General features: G+C 53.6%; 2 protein-coding genes across 3 annotated transcripts in view; both read left to right on the top strand.

Annotated features, from left to right (window-relative positions):
* MIER2 (MIER family member 2) overlaps positions 1-5,443 on the top strand; it is a 31,078-nt gene extending 25,635 nt beyond the window's left edge. For both annotated transcript variants that reach the window (XM_036314647.1, XM_036314648.1), the window contains one exon: positions 362-5,443. In XM_036314647.1, coding sequence (XP_036170540.1) covers positions 362-383 — 22 coding nt within the window. In that variant the 3' untranslated portion in view covers positions 384-5,443. The remainder of the gene's footprint in view (positions 1-361) is intronic.
* A 2,053-nt stretch (positions 5,444-7,496) lies between these two features.
* On the top strand, positions 7,497-16,486 carry PLPP2 (phospholipid phosphatase 2). Its single transcript, XM_036314735.1, has 6 exons — positions 7,497-7,654; positions 11,200-11,351; positions 11,575-11,852; positions 14,898-14,955; positions 15,205-15,381; positions 15,661-16,486. The coding sequence occupies exons 1-6, from the start codon at positions 7,603-7,605 to the stop codon at positions 15,808-15,810; spliced, it is 867 nt and encodes a 288-aa protein (XP_036170628.1). The 5' UTR covers positions 7,497-7,602; the 3' UTR covers positions 15,811-16,486.
* Positions 16,487-16,942: the final 456 nt, after the last annotated feature.

Here is a 16,942-nt window from a genome sequence, read left to right as displayed (position 1 = left end):
GCTGAACTGAGGAGAGCGGGAGGGGTCTGCCCTGAGGGCCCGAGGGTGGTGTGGCCCATGGAGCAGGCTGTTTGTTTCTTTAGTTTTATTCTCTTCTTTTAATTTGGCTTAATTTATTTTTTTGACTAGGTAATAACATTCATATGGTTCAAAACCCAAAAAGGTACAAATGGGGCCAGTGCTAGTCTCCTCCCACCCCTGCCCCAACCACCAGCTCTCCCAGGCACACGTGAAAACACGGTCTGCTGGCGGGGGCAAGGTTGGGAGCCATGTGTTTGGCCCACAGCACTCAAGCCGGGCAGTCTGTGGGACTGGACTGACCCTTTCTTGGTCTCTCTCTCGGTCTCTCCCCTCACTGCAGCTGTAACGTGATGACCTGTTGATTCCTGGCCACAGGCGGGTGTGTGTGGCCTAGACTGGACTTGGGGCCACTGTGGGTCCTGCCTCTGTCAGTCTTCCCGACCCTTTTCCTCGTGGGCCTCGGGTAACACCATCTCTGCTTCAGAACACTTCAAGGACTAGGGTGAGCAGTGGCAGGGCTATCAGCCCTGCCCCTCGCCACACAGCCCGGCACCCTCAGCACCTGGCACCACTGCCTGGCTGCAGGCTGCCTCCGTGGGACCTGTTGGGCAGCTGGGTGCAAAGGGCCCGGCCCCCTCTGGCCAGCAGAGGCAAAGAAAGGCATCCCTGCCCGTCAGGGAGATGGGGAGACAGGGCAGGACGCCGCCCCCCACCAGCAGCCTCTGCCCAGGGAGCCCCCCAGCACCTGCTTGGCTCTGTCTCACTGCACCTGGCAGGGCCATGGGCTGCCCCAGCCCAGGGGTCGGTGAGCAGCTGCTACTCGGTGCCAAACCCCACGGGGCACAGAGCCATATACCTCGACGTTGGCCCCGCCCCACCTTTGACCTCACCCACTCTGTCCACTTCAGGAAAAGCCGCACTTTACGCCCACCTGCCTCCTCTCTATCTGCCCCAGGGCTTCTCAGCAGCCTCCTGGGTTCCAAGAGACAGGTGACTGACACCCCCTGTTGCCTGCAATGCCGAGGGGCCAGGCTCCAGCCTGTTTTTCTGACCCTGCGGGTCGTATTTCTGTTGAAGCTCCCCAGCAAGATGGTTTGGGGTCCTGGTCCGTTTCTTCCCCCACCTCCCTCTTTTTATTTATGTTTCTGTTTACAAATTAGAGTGGGGTCCTCCAGGGGGGCAGGGCAGCACCCCCAGCCATTGGGTGTCATCAGGAGAGTTTTGGCTCGAGCCCATCTGCAGAGTTGGACTCATCCTTCCCTGTCACCCCACCAAGGACCACACTGTGAAGTGAAAACTGCCTTGAATCTCTTGCTGTTTTATTTATTAAACTTTATTTGAAGCCCTGTGGGTGCCTCGTGGTGGACTGGGCAGGGTGTGTGGAGGTGTCGGGGAACCACAGGTCATCCTCGCCACGTAGTCACTTGGTGGGCTATGTACCAGGCATCGTTGAAGGATGGGGTCATGGTCCATGTCAGGACGACCGATGTGAGGGAGGTGGTCAGTTAAACGGAGGGGACATTTAATCTGGAAGCTGAAGGAGAATCATCCTATTTTGGTGAGGGCTGGTGTGAGCCAGGCTGAGGTCACCACCAGCGCAGAGGTAGGCAGGGGCCGGAGTCCCAGGAAGGAGGTGCAGGCCGGGAAGGAGGGAGAGCAGCTGAGGGTCTGGGTGGGCCAGCCAGCAGGTTTTGTCCTGAATCCCCTGGAGGGGTAAGCAGGGGCTGGGTGGATGTGGTTTTCAGAGCTTCCCCAGAGGAAGTGCAAACAGGCTGGGCAAGGGCAGGGGACATGCAGGAGGGCCAGCCTGGACCCAGGGTATGAAGACCAAGGGCAGATGGTTCAGGGGCTGGTTGTGCCCAGGTGTGTGGGAAAGTCTGGTGTCTCCTGGAATTCCGGGCTTAGTCCTTCAGAGCTGGTTGTGCCAGCGCTGGGAGCAGGTGCACTTGGGGGTGGGATGCCACGGCCTTGAGAGTGGTTTTCACTGGCGTTTTAGTCTGTTCTCGTTTTCTTGAAGTATTTGAGAGGTATTGCTCGACTATATTCTGGTTTGCTCTGCTTTCGAGAAAATTGCCCTTGTCCTTCCTTACCTTTGTGTGTGTATTTACTTGGACAGCTAAGATTTGTATCTTTCTCTCTGTTTTATTTATTTATTTTTCAGTTACAGCTCACATTTAATATTATTTTGTGTTAGTTTTAGGTGTACAATGTAGGTGGTTTTCTCCCTGGTATCGAACAGTCTGAGGGATGGCCTTTCAGACCGGTTTCTTTCACTTGGTGATGTGCACCTGAGGTTCCCCCGTGCCTTCTCGTGGCTGCATAGCTCTTTCTTCTTATTGCTGAGGAGCATTTCATTGTCAGATGGGCCACAGTTTTTCATCCACTCACCTCCTGAAGGAAGTCTCGCTTGCTTTCAGGCTTGGGCACTTCATGGGTGAAGCTTCTGTGAACACTTGTGCAGATATTTGTTAGGACACAAGCTTTCAACTCATTTGGGTAAATACTGGGGAGCTGAATCTTACGGTAAGAGTGTGTTTAGTGTAGTCAGAAACCACCAAACCGTCTTCCAAAGGGGCTGCACCATTTGCACTTGCATCCGTGATCAAGGAGAGTTCCTGCAGCAGCTCCAGGGTCTGGCGGCACGTGTGCTGGCCTCGGTTTGGATTTCAGCTGTTCGGATAGGAGTGTGGTGGTAGCTCATCGTTTTCTGTAGCTTTTAGAGATGGGCTCTCATTGCGTCCCACAAATGCTCTTCACTCCCTCTCACTGGCCAGGAAGATCCTTGAGGATTCCTCCTTCATTTCTGAAACTTATTTTTCTTTTTTGGCAGGATCAGCATTTTAAAGATGTTCCCTTGACTCTCGGTTTCTAATGAGAAATAGGTCATTCTTGTGTTTTCCTACATGAGACCCACCTTTTTTCTTTGTGATTTCCTTTTTGTCTGGACGCCAGCATTTGAGTGTGATGTGCCAGGGGTAGGTCTCCACACGGAACTGGTTGGACCTAAGGACTGCCTTGCGTTGGTGTTGGGCATCTTGGCTGTTTCTTCCACTATGTCTGCTGCTATGTTCTCTCTTCTCCATTTGGGCCTCTGGTCACACAGGAGAGCACTGGGTATTGTCCCACAGATTTCTGTCTGTTTTTTTCTTTCTGGGTTTCTATTTGGATAGTTGCTATGGACTGGTCTTTGAGGTCCCTGGTCCTCTTTTCTGCAGTTTCATACTGCCATGCAGCCTATCCCAAATCCCCACTGTTGGTTTTCTATTTCTCTGCTGAAATTCTCCACGTTTTTCATCTTTTCCTCTACATTCTTTAACCTCTTATAATGCCCTGTGGTAACACTACTCCTGGGCTGCTACAAGGAGCACATTGAGGCAGTGGGTGCCTGGCAGATTAGTGCCCCTTGAGTGTCTGGAGGTCAGGGCCAGGCTGTGCTTTGCCTCACTGCCCAGCAGAGGCAGCTCCTGCCGCACTACCCTGTAGGTAGACTGGCGTCTGCAGCCTCTCCTGATCTTGGGACCCAGTGGTGGGGGCTCAGAGTAAAATACCCCCAAATACCACCCCCCAACCCTGAGCAGTAGTCAGGGAAGGTAGGGTGGGATGGGGGTGGCTCAGGGGCTGGACTCTCCATGAAGAAATAAGCTCTTGTAGAAGGAATAAGCTGCTCACGGCCTCATCCTGTGAAAGACCAGCCCGCACTGAGCCCCTGGAGTAGCAGTCACTCTGGTGATCTCCCGCCCCACGACTAAGTCATTCATTATTCACTAGGTCAGTGGTCGGCAAACTCGTTAGTCAGCAGAGCCAAATATCAACAGTCAATGATTGAAATTTCTTTTGAGAGCCAAATTTTTTTAACTTAAACTATATAGGTAGGTACATTGTTATTAACTTAATTAGGGTACTCCTAAGGCTTAGGAAGAGCCACACTCAAGGGGTCAAAGAGCCGCATGTGGCTTGCGAGCTGCAGTTTGCCGACCAGGGCACTAGGTCACTTTCATTCAGGAAGCTTTGATTGATCATCTACTCTTTGGGGGACCCTGCCCTCCTGGAGCTGACTCCGGGAAGGATTCTGACTCTGATAAGTGGATAAACAGACACACAAGCTGAGATGATGCCAGAGCTTAGAGGAAGGAGGTGGCAGGCTAGGGTATAGGGCAGGGAGGGCACTGCAGTAGGGGTCAACTGCAGGAAGTAACTTCATGCAGGACTGAGGGTTCCCAGGATGCTGACTCGATGCTGAAGCTGGGAAGGTTTCCTAGACTCAGGTTGTGTGGCGCTCAGGGACAGTAAAGTCCTGGGAGCAGGTCTGGGATTCTGACTTACAGGTGACCCCAAGTACCTATTCAGTTAACCTTCCAATAGTGCTTTTTAATGAGACTGAGGACCATCCACCCACTTTGCCTTTCCTGTCCAAACATACCATCACAGCCCCCCAGAGGTACAGCCTAGACTGCAGGACCTGTAGCAGGGCTTAGAGCCCCCAGTCTGGGAGCCAACTCCCAGTATGCTCTTTGATCCCCAAGAGAAGTATAGAAAGAGGTGAGTGTGGTGGCTGCACTCGGGTGGCACCTATGGTGTGCCCAGCACCTTTCTACCCACTTGCCAGGCTTCTTTCCCTTAATCTCCACAATACTTTTGAAAACAAACTTGGAGTCCCTCAGGTTGCATTGAGGCAACAGGGAGATGAGAACATAACCTTCTGAGCCCTGAGTGTCACAGCTTGGGAGTGACCAGGCAACACGGAGTTGGTGGGATCTATAGGGCAGGTGGGCATGGTTCCACCAGGTATATCAGTCTCCTTCCAACTTTGCCATCTGCAGGTAAGGGAGAAGCCGTCCAGTCCTGGCTGCCAGCCCAGGCTCTGCACCCTGAGCAGCCCTCGCTGGCTCCATTTCTTTGTAAAGGGCCAGAAGTGAAAGCTTTTTAAAGTGGGGACCCCAGCTAGCAGGTGTAGAACCCTGACCCCAGTCTTAACACTAATCCTAATTCCTACTGCCCTGCTAGATTTTAATCCTGACCTTGTCCAGGTATTTTAAGAACAGGATGAGATTGAGGTCAGTGGGGAGGGGCTGATAACCAACCAGCTCCTCCAGCCTCATGTCCCTGCTCCAGCCACTCCTGCCTCACCAGGGATCAGGCCAAGCCCCTTCCTACCCACAGTGTGTGCCTGCCGGAGCCTCCCTGGAGACCCTCCTGGATCTGACCTTGTAGCACCCACCCAGGCTGTCTCCACCACCATACCCCACTTTGGCGAGTGTCTCACAGCTCCCCCCATCCCCCTCCCAGCACACAGTAGGTGCTCAGTAAAGAACCCCTCCATTTCCTTGATTCCAATACAATGCTGGAAGTGTTGATGGGCTATCAACACCGAGAGCGGTAGTCACTCGATTGAAGCGAGGTTAAAGTGAAAAAAAGTGCAATAAAGCTAACATTTATGTAACATTTTTGCCCGGCTCTTCAGTATTTTATCAGGTAATTCTCACAACCCTAATTCGGTTCGTGCTGCATGAATGAACGAATGAATGACGGGAGTTAGAGCCTGGGACCAGCCTTTCCCTGGGGCCCGCCCCACCCTGTGAGTGGCAGGAGTAGAAGCCAATGAGCAGAACCCGAGCCTGCGTGGGGCGGGAGTCACGCGGGGAGGGAAGGAGCACCCGCGGGATCCAGCGGAGCCTGAGACTGGGCCCTTGCGATAGCCTCACCCCTTACCCAGACTCTAGGAAAACCCTCCGGCAATTCAATCTGATGCTCCCAGCCGCCTTGGAGGAAGTCGCGGGCGACTTGGACTCCTCGGGGCTTGCGGTTGGGAAGGGGGTTGGTTGCTAGTGACGTCCTTTCCACACAGTCGCCACCGCAGACGGAAAATTCAGGTCCACAAGTTTCCAGGCAGGACCTTGTCATGTCCTGGGTGGGCTGAGTTGTTTTGAGTGTGTTTGTGTGTGTGTGTATTGGGGGGAGGAGGTGGTCGGGGAGTGTCTCCCGCCGCCGCTGCTTAAGGACAGTTGATTGGGGCGCAGGGGACTTGACTTAGAGACACTTATCCCCCAAGCCGGCCGTCTGGACAGTGGCCAAGATGCAGAGTTCTGTTGATCCCTCCAGGAAGCAGGGTCAGGGGTCTCTGTATTCAAAAGCTAGGGGCTGCCCCTCTCTGGACCTGACTCCCTTCATCTCTAAAAGGGGCCGAGAACATCCTCTGCAGGATCATTGGAGGTAGCGGGTGGTGAAGGTTGTTTAGAGGTCAAGGACATGGAACCTTGGGGCCAGGCGACCTGGGTTCCAATCCCAGCTCCTTTCTCACTGTGTGACCTTGAGGGTGACAGAACCTTTGCCTATCAAGCCTTCTGCCAGATCTAGGCAGGTCTCTCCAGGTGGTCACACTCCCCTAGGCCTCAGGTGATTCCAGCCAAAAGGATCCAGTGTGGGTGTGTGGGCGCAGACTGGACGTAATGGGCCCCTTGAGTCTGTTTCCATGGCGTGGGTGGTTTTGACCCCTCGGTGCCTCCCAACTCGCGCTCCCTGGACCTGTGTGGTGCAGGGCACAGAAACAAACTCTAGGTGTGAGGAGTGCCTACCTCCTGGCCCCTCCGCTCCTCTGTCACATGGGGACAGTAAGTGCTACACAGCAAACTGCCTGGCACCGTCTCCAGAGGGGGTGTTGAGGAATCTGATCGTCTAACTGCCAGGGGTGGCAGGTCTACAGAACCTCTGCAACTAAGCCTCAAGACACCATCAATTTAAGTTTTAGGCACTTACTGACTCAGGATATTGAAATGTACACGGAATGAGTGCCGTCTCCAATGAGGAGAGGAGGCTCAGAGAGGAGGTTGGGGGACTTACCCTGTGGAGCCCGAGCTCAGCTCCCCCACACCTCACAGTTCTGCTGGGGCTGCGCATTCACCCCTCACTCCTTTTCCTTTCTTTCTTTTCTCTCTCTCTCTCTCTCTCTCTCTCTCTCTCTCTCTCTCTCTCTCTCTCTCTCTCTCAATATATTTTTATTGATTTCAGAGAGGGAGGGAGAGCTAGAAATATCAATGATGAGAGAGAATCATGGACTGGCCGCCTTCTGCAGGCCCGCCACTGGGGATGGAGTCCACAACCCTGGCATGTGACCCTGACCAGAATCAAACCCAGGACCCCAACTGGCCAAACTGGCTAGGGCACCCATTCTTTTCTTGTCACCTCACCCCACCCGGTCTCAACCGGCCCAATACGTGTGACCGGGCACTGACATTCCGGTGACCGGGGCTCACTGTTCCTGAGCCCGAGCCTTCCGGCCTGGGGGAGGGGTAGCTGGGCACTGACGACCCCCACCAGCTCAGATACCCCTCCTCCTCCCCGTACCCGGGTCCCCAGCCGCGGCGCGCACGCACTCTCCACCCCGCTCCTTCCTGTGCGCCGCGGGCGGGGCGGGGGCAGAGTCCGCCCCCTCCCCTGGGGCTGCCCCGCCCCGCCTGTCGCTCCCCTCCCCTCCCCTGCAGGGCCAGGCTCTGCGGCCATGTGACCCTGCGGCCGCCCGGGACGGGACGGGACGCGCTGGGGCTGGCGTCGCGGGTCGTGGGCGCTGCCCGGGGCGGGGGTGGCATGGAGCGGAGGTGGGTCTTCGTGCTGCTCGACGTGCTGTGCGTGCTAGTCGGTAAGAGCCGCGGGAACCCGGGCGTGTGGGGGGTCCCTCCCAGGTGGTGCCCGCCCCCGCCCCGGCCCCTGGCGAGGGTTGCTGGGCGCGCGAGGGCCGGCGGCGCCCCCGCTTCTCCGAGGCCATCTCTAGAGGGGTGATTCGGGGAGGACCCTCGGCGCACCTTCCCGGGCCGGCGCCCTCCCAGCCTCAGTTTACCCGCTCGCGCCGGGTTCATGAGGAGGTCATGAACGGCACCGGGGTTGGCAACCCTGCCCGGGTAGCAGGAAGTCACCGCAGGGGCCGTGAGCGCCCCGCTCTCGCCGCGCCCCCCTTTCCCGCCGCGCCCGACCGGGCGGTGATTCACCCGGGCGGCGGCCCGGCAGGGGCGGGGCGGGGCGGGGGTGCGCCGCGGTGCGGGTCCGGAGGACCTTTACACCCGGCTCAGGGCCGGCTTTCCCAGGGGCCGCGAGGCCGAAGCCTGGCCCGGGACGCGCAGCGCGTTGGTGGGACTTGAACCAGCGCAGCCCGGGAGACAACGGAGAGAAAGCCGGGCCCCGGGCTGCGGATGTACCGCGGGCTTCGGGGAGGCGCCACCAAACCTGTTGGGCGGCTTTTCGGGCCAGGCTGGCGGAGGGGGCAGCCCGAGGCCCCTCTCTTCCCCTCCCCTCCCCTTTCCCAGGGTCCCGGAAACAAAGGCTGAGTGTTTGCTCTGGGGCTGTGAGGGCAATGGTCCCGGAATTCTACCCGCGGCGGGGGGAGGGGCCCCTCCGGCAGAATTCGCCCCCTGCTCCCCAATCTGGTTCTTGCTCCTTAAACCTGCAGGAGGGGTCTGGGGGTCTGGAGGGGACCGAGAGACCGGGGGATGGAGGATTCAGTCCTGATGGATGGCAGAGGCCAGGCCCTTCTCCCATGTCCCAGATGAGACCCTTTTTGGGGTGTGCCAGGTGGCAGCAGGAAGTCCCCTGGTCACCATATCCCGAGCGTCTGTTATTTATTTAAATATCTGTGTGGAACTTACTGTATGCCAGGCGCTAAGCAACATGCAAATAACCCTTTTTCCCCAAACAGCCCATGGAGGATGAGCTCTTATAATCCCCAATTTCATTCCGGAGAGGTCACAGCGGGGCAGAGCTAAGATTAGGTCGTGTGCTGGTGCTGTGTGCCAGAAGTCGGCTCAGGCAGACTGTACCCCCATTCTAGAAGATTCAGCACATAAACAGTTCAGTTTCAAATGCTTACAAAGGCCCCGACCAAACACTGGAGGTCATGGAAGCTGCGAGGAGGGAGGCCCTGATTTCAGTGCCCAGAGCTCTGCTTCCCAAACCCCAGGAAAGCCGAGCTCTGGTTCTGATGGGTGTGGGAATGTCCAGTGGAAGGGGCTGGGGCCGCAGCTGGGAGGCGGACTTCTCCTCCCAGGCGCCCTGGGTGACTTGATTTCTCAGCATCTTCTAGCTCTGCCCCCACACCAGCGCGCACGCGCACACACAACTTTGAGAGACTCCTCCTCGGCCTCTCTACCCCACCCCTGCCCTCACTCACAGCGGCCAGAGGGACCCTATGAAAACAGGCTCCATTCCTCTCTCCGAACCCTCCTGTGCCTCCCGCCTCACAGCAAGGTTCACATTCTTAGGATGTCCTCCATCCTCCAACCCCCAACACAGTCCTTCCCAGGGCTCCAACTCCCAGGCATGGTGGCACCTGCAGAGCTTTGCGCTGGCTGTTCCCTGGGCCCGGCACTCTTCCCCAGATGTCCCCTGAACTTCCTCATCTCCTCCAAGCCACCTCCTCTGGGACCTACTCTGCAATCCCTGCTGAAACCTGCAGCCGCCTCTCTGGTTCCAGTCACATTTACTTACTCTTCATTTCTAACCCCTCTCAGCTCCCTGAGGCTGACCTCTGTTTTCCTCGCGGCGTCTTTCCCCAGGCTCGGCATCCGAGGTGCTCAATACCATCACTAAAGGGTCCCTGGGACCCTGGGATTTGGCCTGTTGGGAGAAGTTGGCTCTACTGTCCCCAGAAGACACACCCTTTTACACTTGTCACCTGCCCTGCCAGGGGCAAAGGACACGCTGCTGGAGTTTGTCTCTGCACCGGCTCCATAGAGCAGGGAGCCCTTCATGGGAAGGGGGAAGGGTTCCGGCTCAGCAGGGCCCCAGTGCCTGGGTGACTTACCCTTTCATAATTTGGTTTTGTCTGTGCCTCCTGAATGTGTCTTTGGACTGAGCTCCCAGGTCTGGTCTGTCTTGGTCACTGTGTGGCCAGCTCAGGGACAAATGAGAACTGTGGGCATCTCAGATCCAAGAGCAGAAAGCCCTTATAACAGACTAGAGGCCCGGTGCACAAAAATTTGTGCACTTGGGGTGGGGGGGGTTCCTCATCCCGGCTTGTGCTCTCTCGCAGTCTGGGACCCCTTGGGGGATGTCCACCTGCTGGCTTAGGCCCGCTCCCTGGGGGATCAGGCCTAAGCGGGCAGTCAGACATCCCTCTGGCAGCCCGGGAGCCCTCAGGGGATATCCACTTGCCAGCGGGGAGCAGGCCTAAGCTGCAGTCAAACATCCTTAGTGCTGCTGAGGAGGCGGGAGAGGCTCCCACCACCACCACTGTGCTGGCAGCCGTCAGCCTGGTTTGTGTTTGAGCAGAGCTCCCCCTGTGGGAGCGCACTGACCACCAGGGGGCAGCTCCTGCATTGAGCGTCTGCCCCCTGGTGGTCAGTGTGTGTCATAGTGACCAGTCATTCCCAGTTGTTCTGCTGTTAGGGTCAATTTGCATATTACCCTTTTATTATATAGGATGCTTATTAAATGCCTGGGACTCAGCCTTGAGCATGACAGCCTCCCGCTCAGGTGCTCACAGATGGGTGGGGGAGGAGGTTAATCAAGTATCAATGATTATATAATTATATAAAAGTACAAGAAACAGGAAGAACTGAAATTTCCTTCTAGGAGAGTGATTACTTGGGTGGGACAGTCAGGAGGGGGAAATGGAACTGAGACCAGAGGGAAGTTAACACATTGTTTGCGGGTAGTTTTTATTGCGCGCTAACAGGTGGCGCGGGCCATTTTTGCTAATTTTTTGCGCAAATGGCAACGTTCAGTAAAATTATGATAACTTTCGTTTACGTATTTATACGTTACCTGCATTCTACCGCTAGTCTATAAAAAACGTATTGATACGTGTCCCGCGCTCTACTACACTGGTAGAACATATAAATATGTTTCTCGCGTACAATGTGTTAAAGATGTTTTGGGTAGAGAGAAGGACGTGTGCAAAGGTCCTGGGGTGGGTGCTTTCTGGGTTTGTTCCAGGAGCAGGAAGGAGGATGGAGGGAAGTGGGGTGAGGGGTAGGAGGTGTGGGATGGGAATGGTCCTGGGGAGGACATTGCTGTTAGTATCTAAGGATGATGGGGAACCCTGAGGGGGTTTTAATGGTGGGCATGAAGGTGAGGAAACCAGGAGGGAGGCTGAGGTAGGTGTGCAAACTCCAGAAGGCTGGTCTGTGTGGCCCTAGGGCTGGTGCTCAGGGAGAAACATGTGACTACATGGTTTCTCTCCTCCACTCCCAGCCTCTCTGCCTTTCGCCATCCTGACGCTCGTGAATGCCCCGTACAAGCGAGGGTTCTACTGTGGTGATGACTCCATCCGGTACCCCTACCGTCCAGACACCATCACTCATGGGCTCATGGCCGGGGTCACCATCACTACCACCGTCATCCTTGTAAGGCAGGAGGGGCTGGTAGGGAGGGAACATCAAGTATCTGCCCTGGGTGGTATTTGTGGGGAAGAGGACCCCCTTCAGAATTCCCAGTTCCCTAGTGGCCTCAGGGAAGCCAGAAATCCTAAATCCCTTTCAGTGGGTTGGACTGAGTAAGTGCCTGGCAGAGACCCCACGGTTGCTGCTCTGGTCCTGCCCTGAGGCGACTTGGCTGATCCCTTTGCAGGTCTCAGCCGGAGAAGCCTACCTGGTGTACACGGACCGGCTCTATTCCCGCTCCAACTTCAACAATTACCTGGCCGCTGTCTACAAGGTGCTGGGGACATTCCTGTTTGGGGCTGCAGTGAGCCAGTCCCTAACAGACCTGGCCAAGTACATGATTGGCCGGCTGAGGCCCAACTTCCTGGCAGTGTGTGACCCTGATTGGAGCCGTGTCAATTGCTCCGTCTATGTACAGGTGGAGAAGGTGTGCAGGGGAAGCCCTGCCAACGTCACTGAGTCCAGGTGGGTGGTGGATTAGCAGCCTTCGCTCTGGGTGATGCTGGGGGAGCTCAAGCCATAGACACTCCCACTCCCTGGGGGAGAATGGGGGCTGGAGAAGGGCCCTCAGAAGCTGGATGTTGAAGAATGAATTGCCAAATGGAGAAGGATAAAGAGGTACCTCATTGGGCAACGGACAGGGTGGGAGCAGGGCCGGGAGGTGCCTGTGGGCCTGGGTCCTGCAGACAGGGAGGTGAGGTGGGGCTGGGGTGCCAGGCCCTGGAGCAGAGCAGCCAGTGTTAGGAGGGGTTACCCATCTCCCCTACATTTCAGGTCCATTTTCATGCTTTTGCTCTGTCCTCTCATCATCTCTATTGATAAACTTTTCACATAACGGACTTCCTTATTTTCTTTTAAAAAACTTTAAATAAAGTTCACATAGCATAAATTCACTATGTAACCACTTTAATGTGTACAGTTCATTGGGTTTTAGTACATTCGCAGTGTTGTGCAGCCATCTCCACTATCCTATTTCAAAATATGTTCATCACACCAGGAAGAAACTCCATGCCCATTAGCTACCCCCCCTTCCCCTAGCCCTTGTTAAGGACTAACCTATTTTCTGTCTCTGGATTTACCTATTTTGGACATTTCATATACATGGAATCATATACTGTGTGGCCTTTCTTGCCTGGCTTCTTTATTATTATTTTTTAAATCCTCACCCAAGGATATTTTTTCCATTGCTTTTTAGAGAGAGTGGAAGGAAGGAAGGGAGGAGAGAGAGGAGAGAGAGAGGAGAGAGAAACATTGATGTGAAAGAGACACACCAATTGGTTGCTTCCAGCATGAGGCCTGACTGGGGCCGGGGATCAAACCTGCAACCCAGGTACATGCCCTTGACCAGGAATCGAGCCTGCAGCCCTTTGGTGTGTGGGCGGACACTCTGATCACAGCCACACTGGCTAGGGCTTGCCTGGCCTCTGTAATGTTCTGAAGGTCGTCACCCATACTGTAGCTTCTGTCAGTTTTTGCTTCATGTATTTTGGGTTCTGTTGTTAGATGCATATATCTTTGTAATTATGATATTTCTTGATGGCTTGACCCCTTTATCACTGTAATGTCCTTTCTTTCTCCTAACATTTTTTGTCTTAAAGTCTGTTTTGCCTGATAGTAATATAGCATAGCAGCCCTGCCAGTCTTTTGGTTACTATTTGCATGGAATATTTTTTCCCATTCTTATACTTTCAACCTATTTGTGTCTTTGAATCTAAAGTGAGTCTCTTATGCACATCATAAAGTTAGATATTTTAAAAATCCATTCTCTAATCTCTGCCTTTTAGATAATTTAATACATTCAACATGAATGCAATTACTGATAAGGAAAGACTTCTATTATTTGTTACCTATATACATTATATATGTTTTTATTTTGCTTTGTTTTTAATTTCTCCATTACTGTCTTCTTTCCTGTTAAATAGGTTTTTCTTATGCAAAAAGTTTGCAGATATATAGTAATATATATATATATATATATATATATATATATATACACACACACACACACACACACACACACACTAGTAGCCCTGCGCACAAATCCGTGTGCCAGTAGCTTGCTGCTGCCCCCAGTAGCTCTCCACCCGCTGCCCTGCCCTCCTGTAGCTCCCCCCGGCTCCCCCCCTCCCCCGCCATAGCCATAGCTTGCTGTCCTGCCCCCTCTTATAGCTCTCCGCTGCTCCCTTGTAGCTCACTGCCCCCCCTCCTGCTGATCCATGATCCAGTCGTTACGCGTCATGGCGTAATGACCATTTGCATATTACATCTTTATTATATAAGATATATATACACACACACACCAGGCGTCCTCAAACTACGGCCCGCGGGCCACATGCGGCCCGCCGAAAACATTTACCCGGCCTGCCGGGTGTTTTTGCCGCCGCTGCCTGTCCTGCTTAGCAGCTGACTCGTCCTGGGCCCGCAGTGCACATGTGTGGAATGTCTGAGGGACAGTGAACTGGCCCCGTTTAAAAAGTTTGAGGACCTCTGATACACACACACACACACACACACACTATTGTGCACCCCCTTTGAGGTTATTGTCACAAATTAAATCTTTATACATTGTGTCCTATCAACATAGATTTACATATACTGTTTTATGCAGTTTTTAAAATTGAGGTGTAATAACATATTAGTTCAGGTGTACAACATAATCATATGATAGTTTTATTTATTGTGAAATAATCACAGTAAGTCTTATTTACATTGTTAGCATATATGCTGTTTCTTTTTTAATCATATAGGGAAAAACCCAGGAATTATAAACCAAAAATACATTAATACTGATGTTTCTATTTTGTAGCTACCTTTACTGGTGTTTTTTATGTCTTTGTATGGATTTGAGTTACTGTCTAGTAGTATCCTTCATTTCTCCCTGAGAGAGCCTCCCTTTTAGCATTCCTCTCAGGGCAGGTGTACAAGCATTGAATTCTCTAGATCTTTGCTTATCTGGGAATGTCTTAATTTCTCCATTTTTAGAGGATAATTTTGCTAGATATAGAATTCTTGGTTGACAGTTTTTTCCCCCTGTTTTAATTATTTGAATATGTAATCTAGCACCTTCTGACCGGCATGGTTTCTGATAAGACAGCTGCTAATCTTATTGAGGGTCCCATGTGCACAATGAGTCCTTTCTCTTGTCTGCTTTTAAGAATGTCTCTTGGCTTTTTTTTGGTAGCGTGATTATAATGTGTCTCTGTGTAGATGTCTTTGAATTTATCCTACTTGGAGTTTATTGAGCTTCCTGAGTGTGTAAAGTTTTTCATCGTGTTTGGGGATTTTTCAACCACTTTTTCTTCAGATACTCTATCTGCCCCTTCTCTCTCTCCTCTTCTGTTAGACTCCCATTATGTCTAACACTGGCCATGTTGCCAAGGAAAATTCTCCCTTAGATGGTGGGAAGGTCAGTGGAAGAGGACAGGAGACCAGGAGGGTATTGAAGGTAGAGATGCTGTCTGGGCTCAGAGCATGGGCCCTCCTGATGCCTGCTGCCCTCTCCTCTCTTAGATTATCTTTCTACTCCGGACACTCCTCCTTTGGGATGTACTGCATGGTGTTCTTGGCGGTGAGTTGGTTTTCCGGTGCCTTGCTTGGGGTGGGACTATGGCCATGTCACTCCCCTTTGCTGGGCCTCAGTTTCTTCATCCCTAAAACAGGGCGGGTGGAGGAGGGGGTTGGTTGGGCTAAGTGGTTTGTTCATAAGAACTGGAGGCCCTGGGCTTCTGTACTCTTGGCCTCGGGCTCCCATCTGTGCATTGGCCGTGGGGTGAACCCGGCAGGCTCCTGCGCTCATGGCTGCCTTCTGCACCCCCAGCTCTATGTGCAGGCGCGGCTCTGCTGGAAGTGGGCACGGCTGCTGCGGCCGACGGTGCAGTTCTTCCTGGTGGCCTTTGCCCTCTATGTGGGCTACACCCGCGTATCTGACCACAAACACCACTGGAGTGATGTCCTCGTGGGCCTCCTGCAGGGGGCACTGGTGGCCTGCCTCACTGTGAGCTCCTGGGCCCCAACATTTTGCCCTGGGACCCGCTTACCCTCTTTCTCCCTTTTATAGTCCCTAGTTCTCTACTCCCGTCTTTCCCCTAAGATCCCAGTCTTCCCACCCCAGGTTCTGCTTTTCTTATTGCCCCCAGCACAGCTCTCATCCCCTCGTGGGTTCTACCACCCCTCACCCCCCCACTCGCTTCCCAGGGTCCCATTCCCCACCTCCCTCACCTGGGTCCCGGTCCGACCCCTGCCCAGCCCACTTTTGCCTCTTTTCCTCACCCAGGTTCGCTACATCTCCGACTTCTTCAAAACCCGGCCCCCACAGCACGGCCTGGAAGAAGGGGAGCTGGAACGGAAGCCTAGCCTGTCACTGACGCTGGCCCTGGGTGAGGCTGACCGCAACCACTATGGGTACCCAGTCTCCAACTCCTGAGGCAGGAAGCCGCCCAGGCAGGGCCCCAGCTGGAACTCAGGCTGTGGGTCAGGATGTCCGCGGTGCCGGCAGGGCCCTCGCCTGGGATGGCAATGAAGTGCTCCAGGCTCCAGGTGCTCCAGGCTGGTTCCCAGAGGGGTTTCTGTTAAACCCACCTCCTGTGCACTGGACAAGGGGCCTGGCCTGGTGGTGCCCCGGGCTGCCCTGTTTGGATGGGGACCCTCCATTATGAATAGAGCTCCCTCAGTACCCCTTCTTTTGTTGGCTTAAGGAAGGGACCAAGAGATCTAGATAAATGCTGTTTTTGTAAAATGTATTATGTGGATTTTTAGTAAATTAGGGCATTTGCTTGACAAATGTTATCAGCACCTCTGTTCCTCACGGCCATTCTGAGGACTGTTCCTACAGCAGCGGGGAGAGCCCTCCCTTGGCAGCGGCTCAGCTGAGCTGTGTTGTGAAGTCAACAGTGGTTGCGAAGTCAACAAGCCAAATGAAAGTCACAGCCACGCCTTCCGTCGGTCATTTCTTCCGAGGGCGCTGCTTCCTGTTCGTACCGAATGGCATTAAAAACCTACATCATGTGGGAGCTAATGTGCTCAGGTGACCGTGCAAGGAAATGTGTGCATGCATTCCCACCTGTGTATACCCACCTAAATATAAAGATTTCTATGTGGAACTGTCTGTATCTATATTAAGCTAAAGATGCATTTATACTGTTGTCTCCAGCCTGATCCATTATCACATGGACAGTGTAACCTCCCCTTGACCAGGGTTTGAACCTGCAACCTTGGTGTATCAGGAAGACCCTCTAACCCAGTGGTTCTCAACCTTGGCTGCACATTAAGAATCCCCTGGGAATCTTTTTAAAATCCTGATTTCTGGGCCTCATCCTTTGGAAATTCTGTTTCTTTGTTATGGGGTGGGGCCACAACATTAGTAACAAAGAAACAGAATCCTGGAGGATGAGGCCCAGAAATCAGGATTTTAAAAAAGATTCCCAGGGGATTCGAATGTGCAGCCAAGGTCGAGAACCACTGCTCTAACCAATTGAGCTACCCAGGTAGGGTTGTCTGCCGCGTACTTGATTCATCGCTCCATTCCAGATTATATAGAGAGTGGTTTCAGGTTTGTA

Source organism: Myotis myotis, unplaced genomic scaffold (genome assembly GCF_014108235.1).
Source record: "Myotis myotis isolate mMyoMyo1 unplaced genomic scaffold, mMyoMyo1.p scaffold_m19_p_6, whole genome shotgun sequence".
Classification (NCBI taxonomy): domain Eukaryota; kingdom Metazoa; phylum Chordata; class Mammalia; order Chiroptera; family Vespertilionidae; genus Myotis; species Myotis myotis.
This window is presented reverse-complemented; position numbering and strand designations above follow the sequence as displayed.

Coding starts and splice junctions, on each gene's coding strand:
- PLPP2 (XM_036314735.1), top strand. CDS start 7,603: ATGGAGCGGAGGTGGGTCTTCGTGCTGCTCGACGTGCTGTGCGTGCTA. Junction 14,956..15,204: donor ACTGCATGGTGTTCTTGGCG/GTGAGTTGGTTT, acceptor CTGCACCCCCAG/CTCTATGTGCAGGCGCGGCT. Junction 15,382..15,660: donor CACTGGTGGCCTGCCTCACT/GTGAGCTCCTGG, acceptor TTCCTCACCCAG/GTTCGCTACATCTCCGACTT.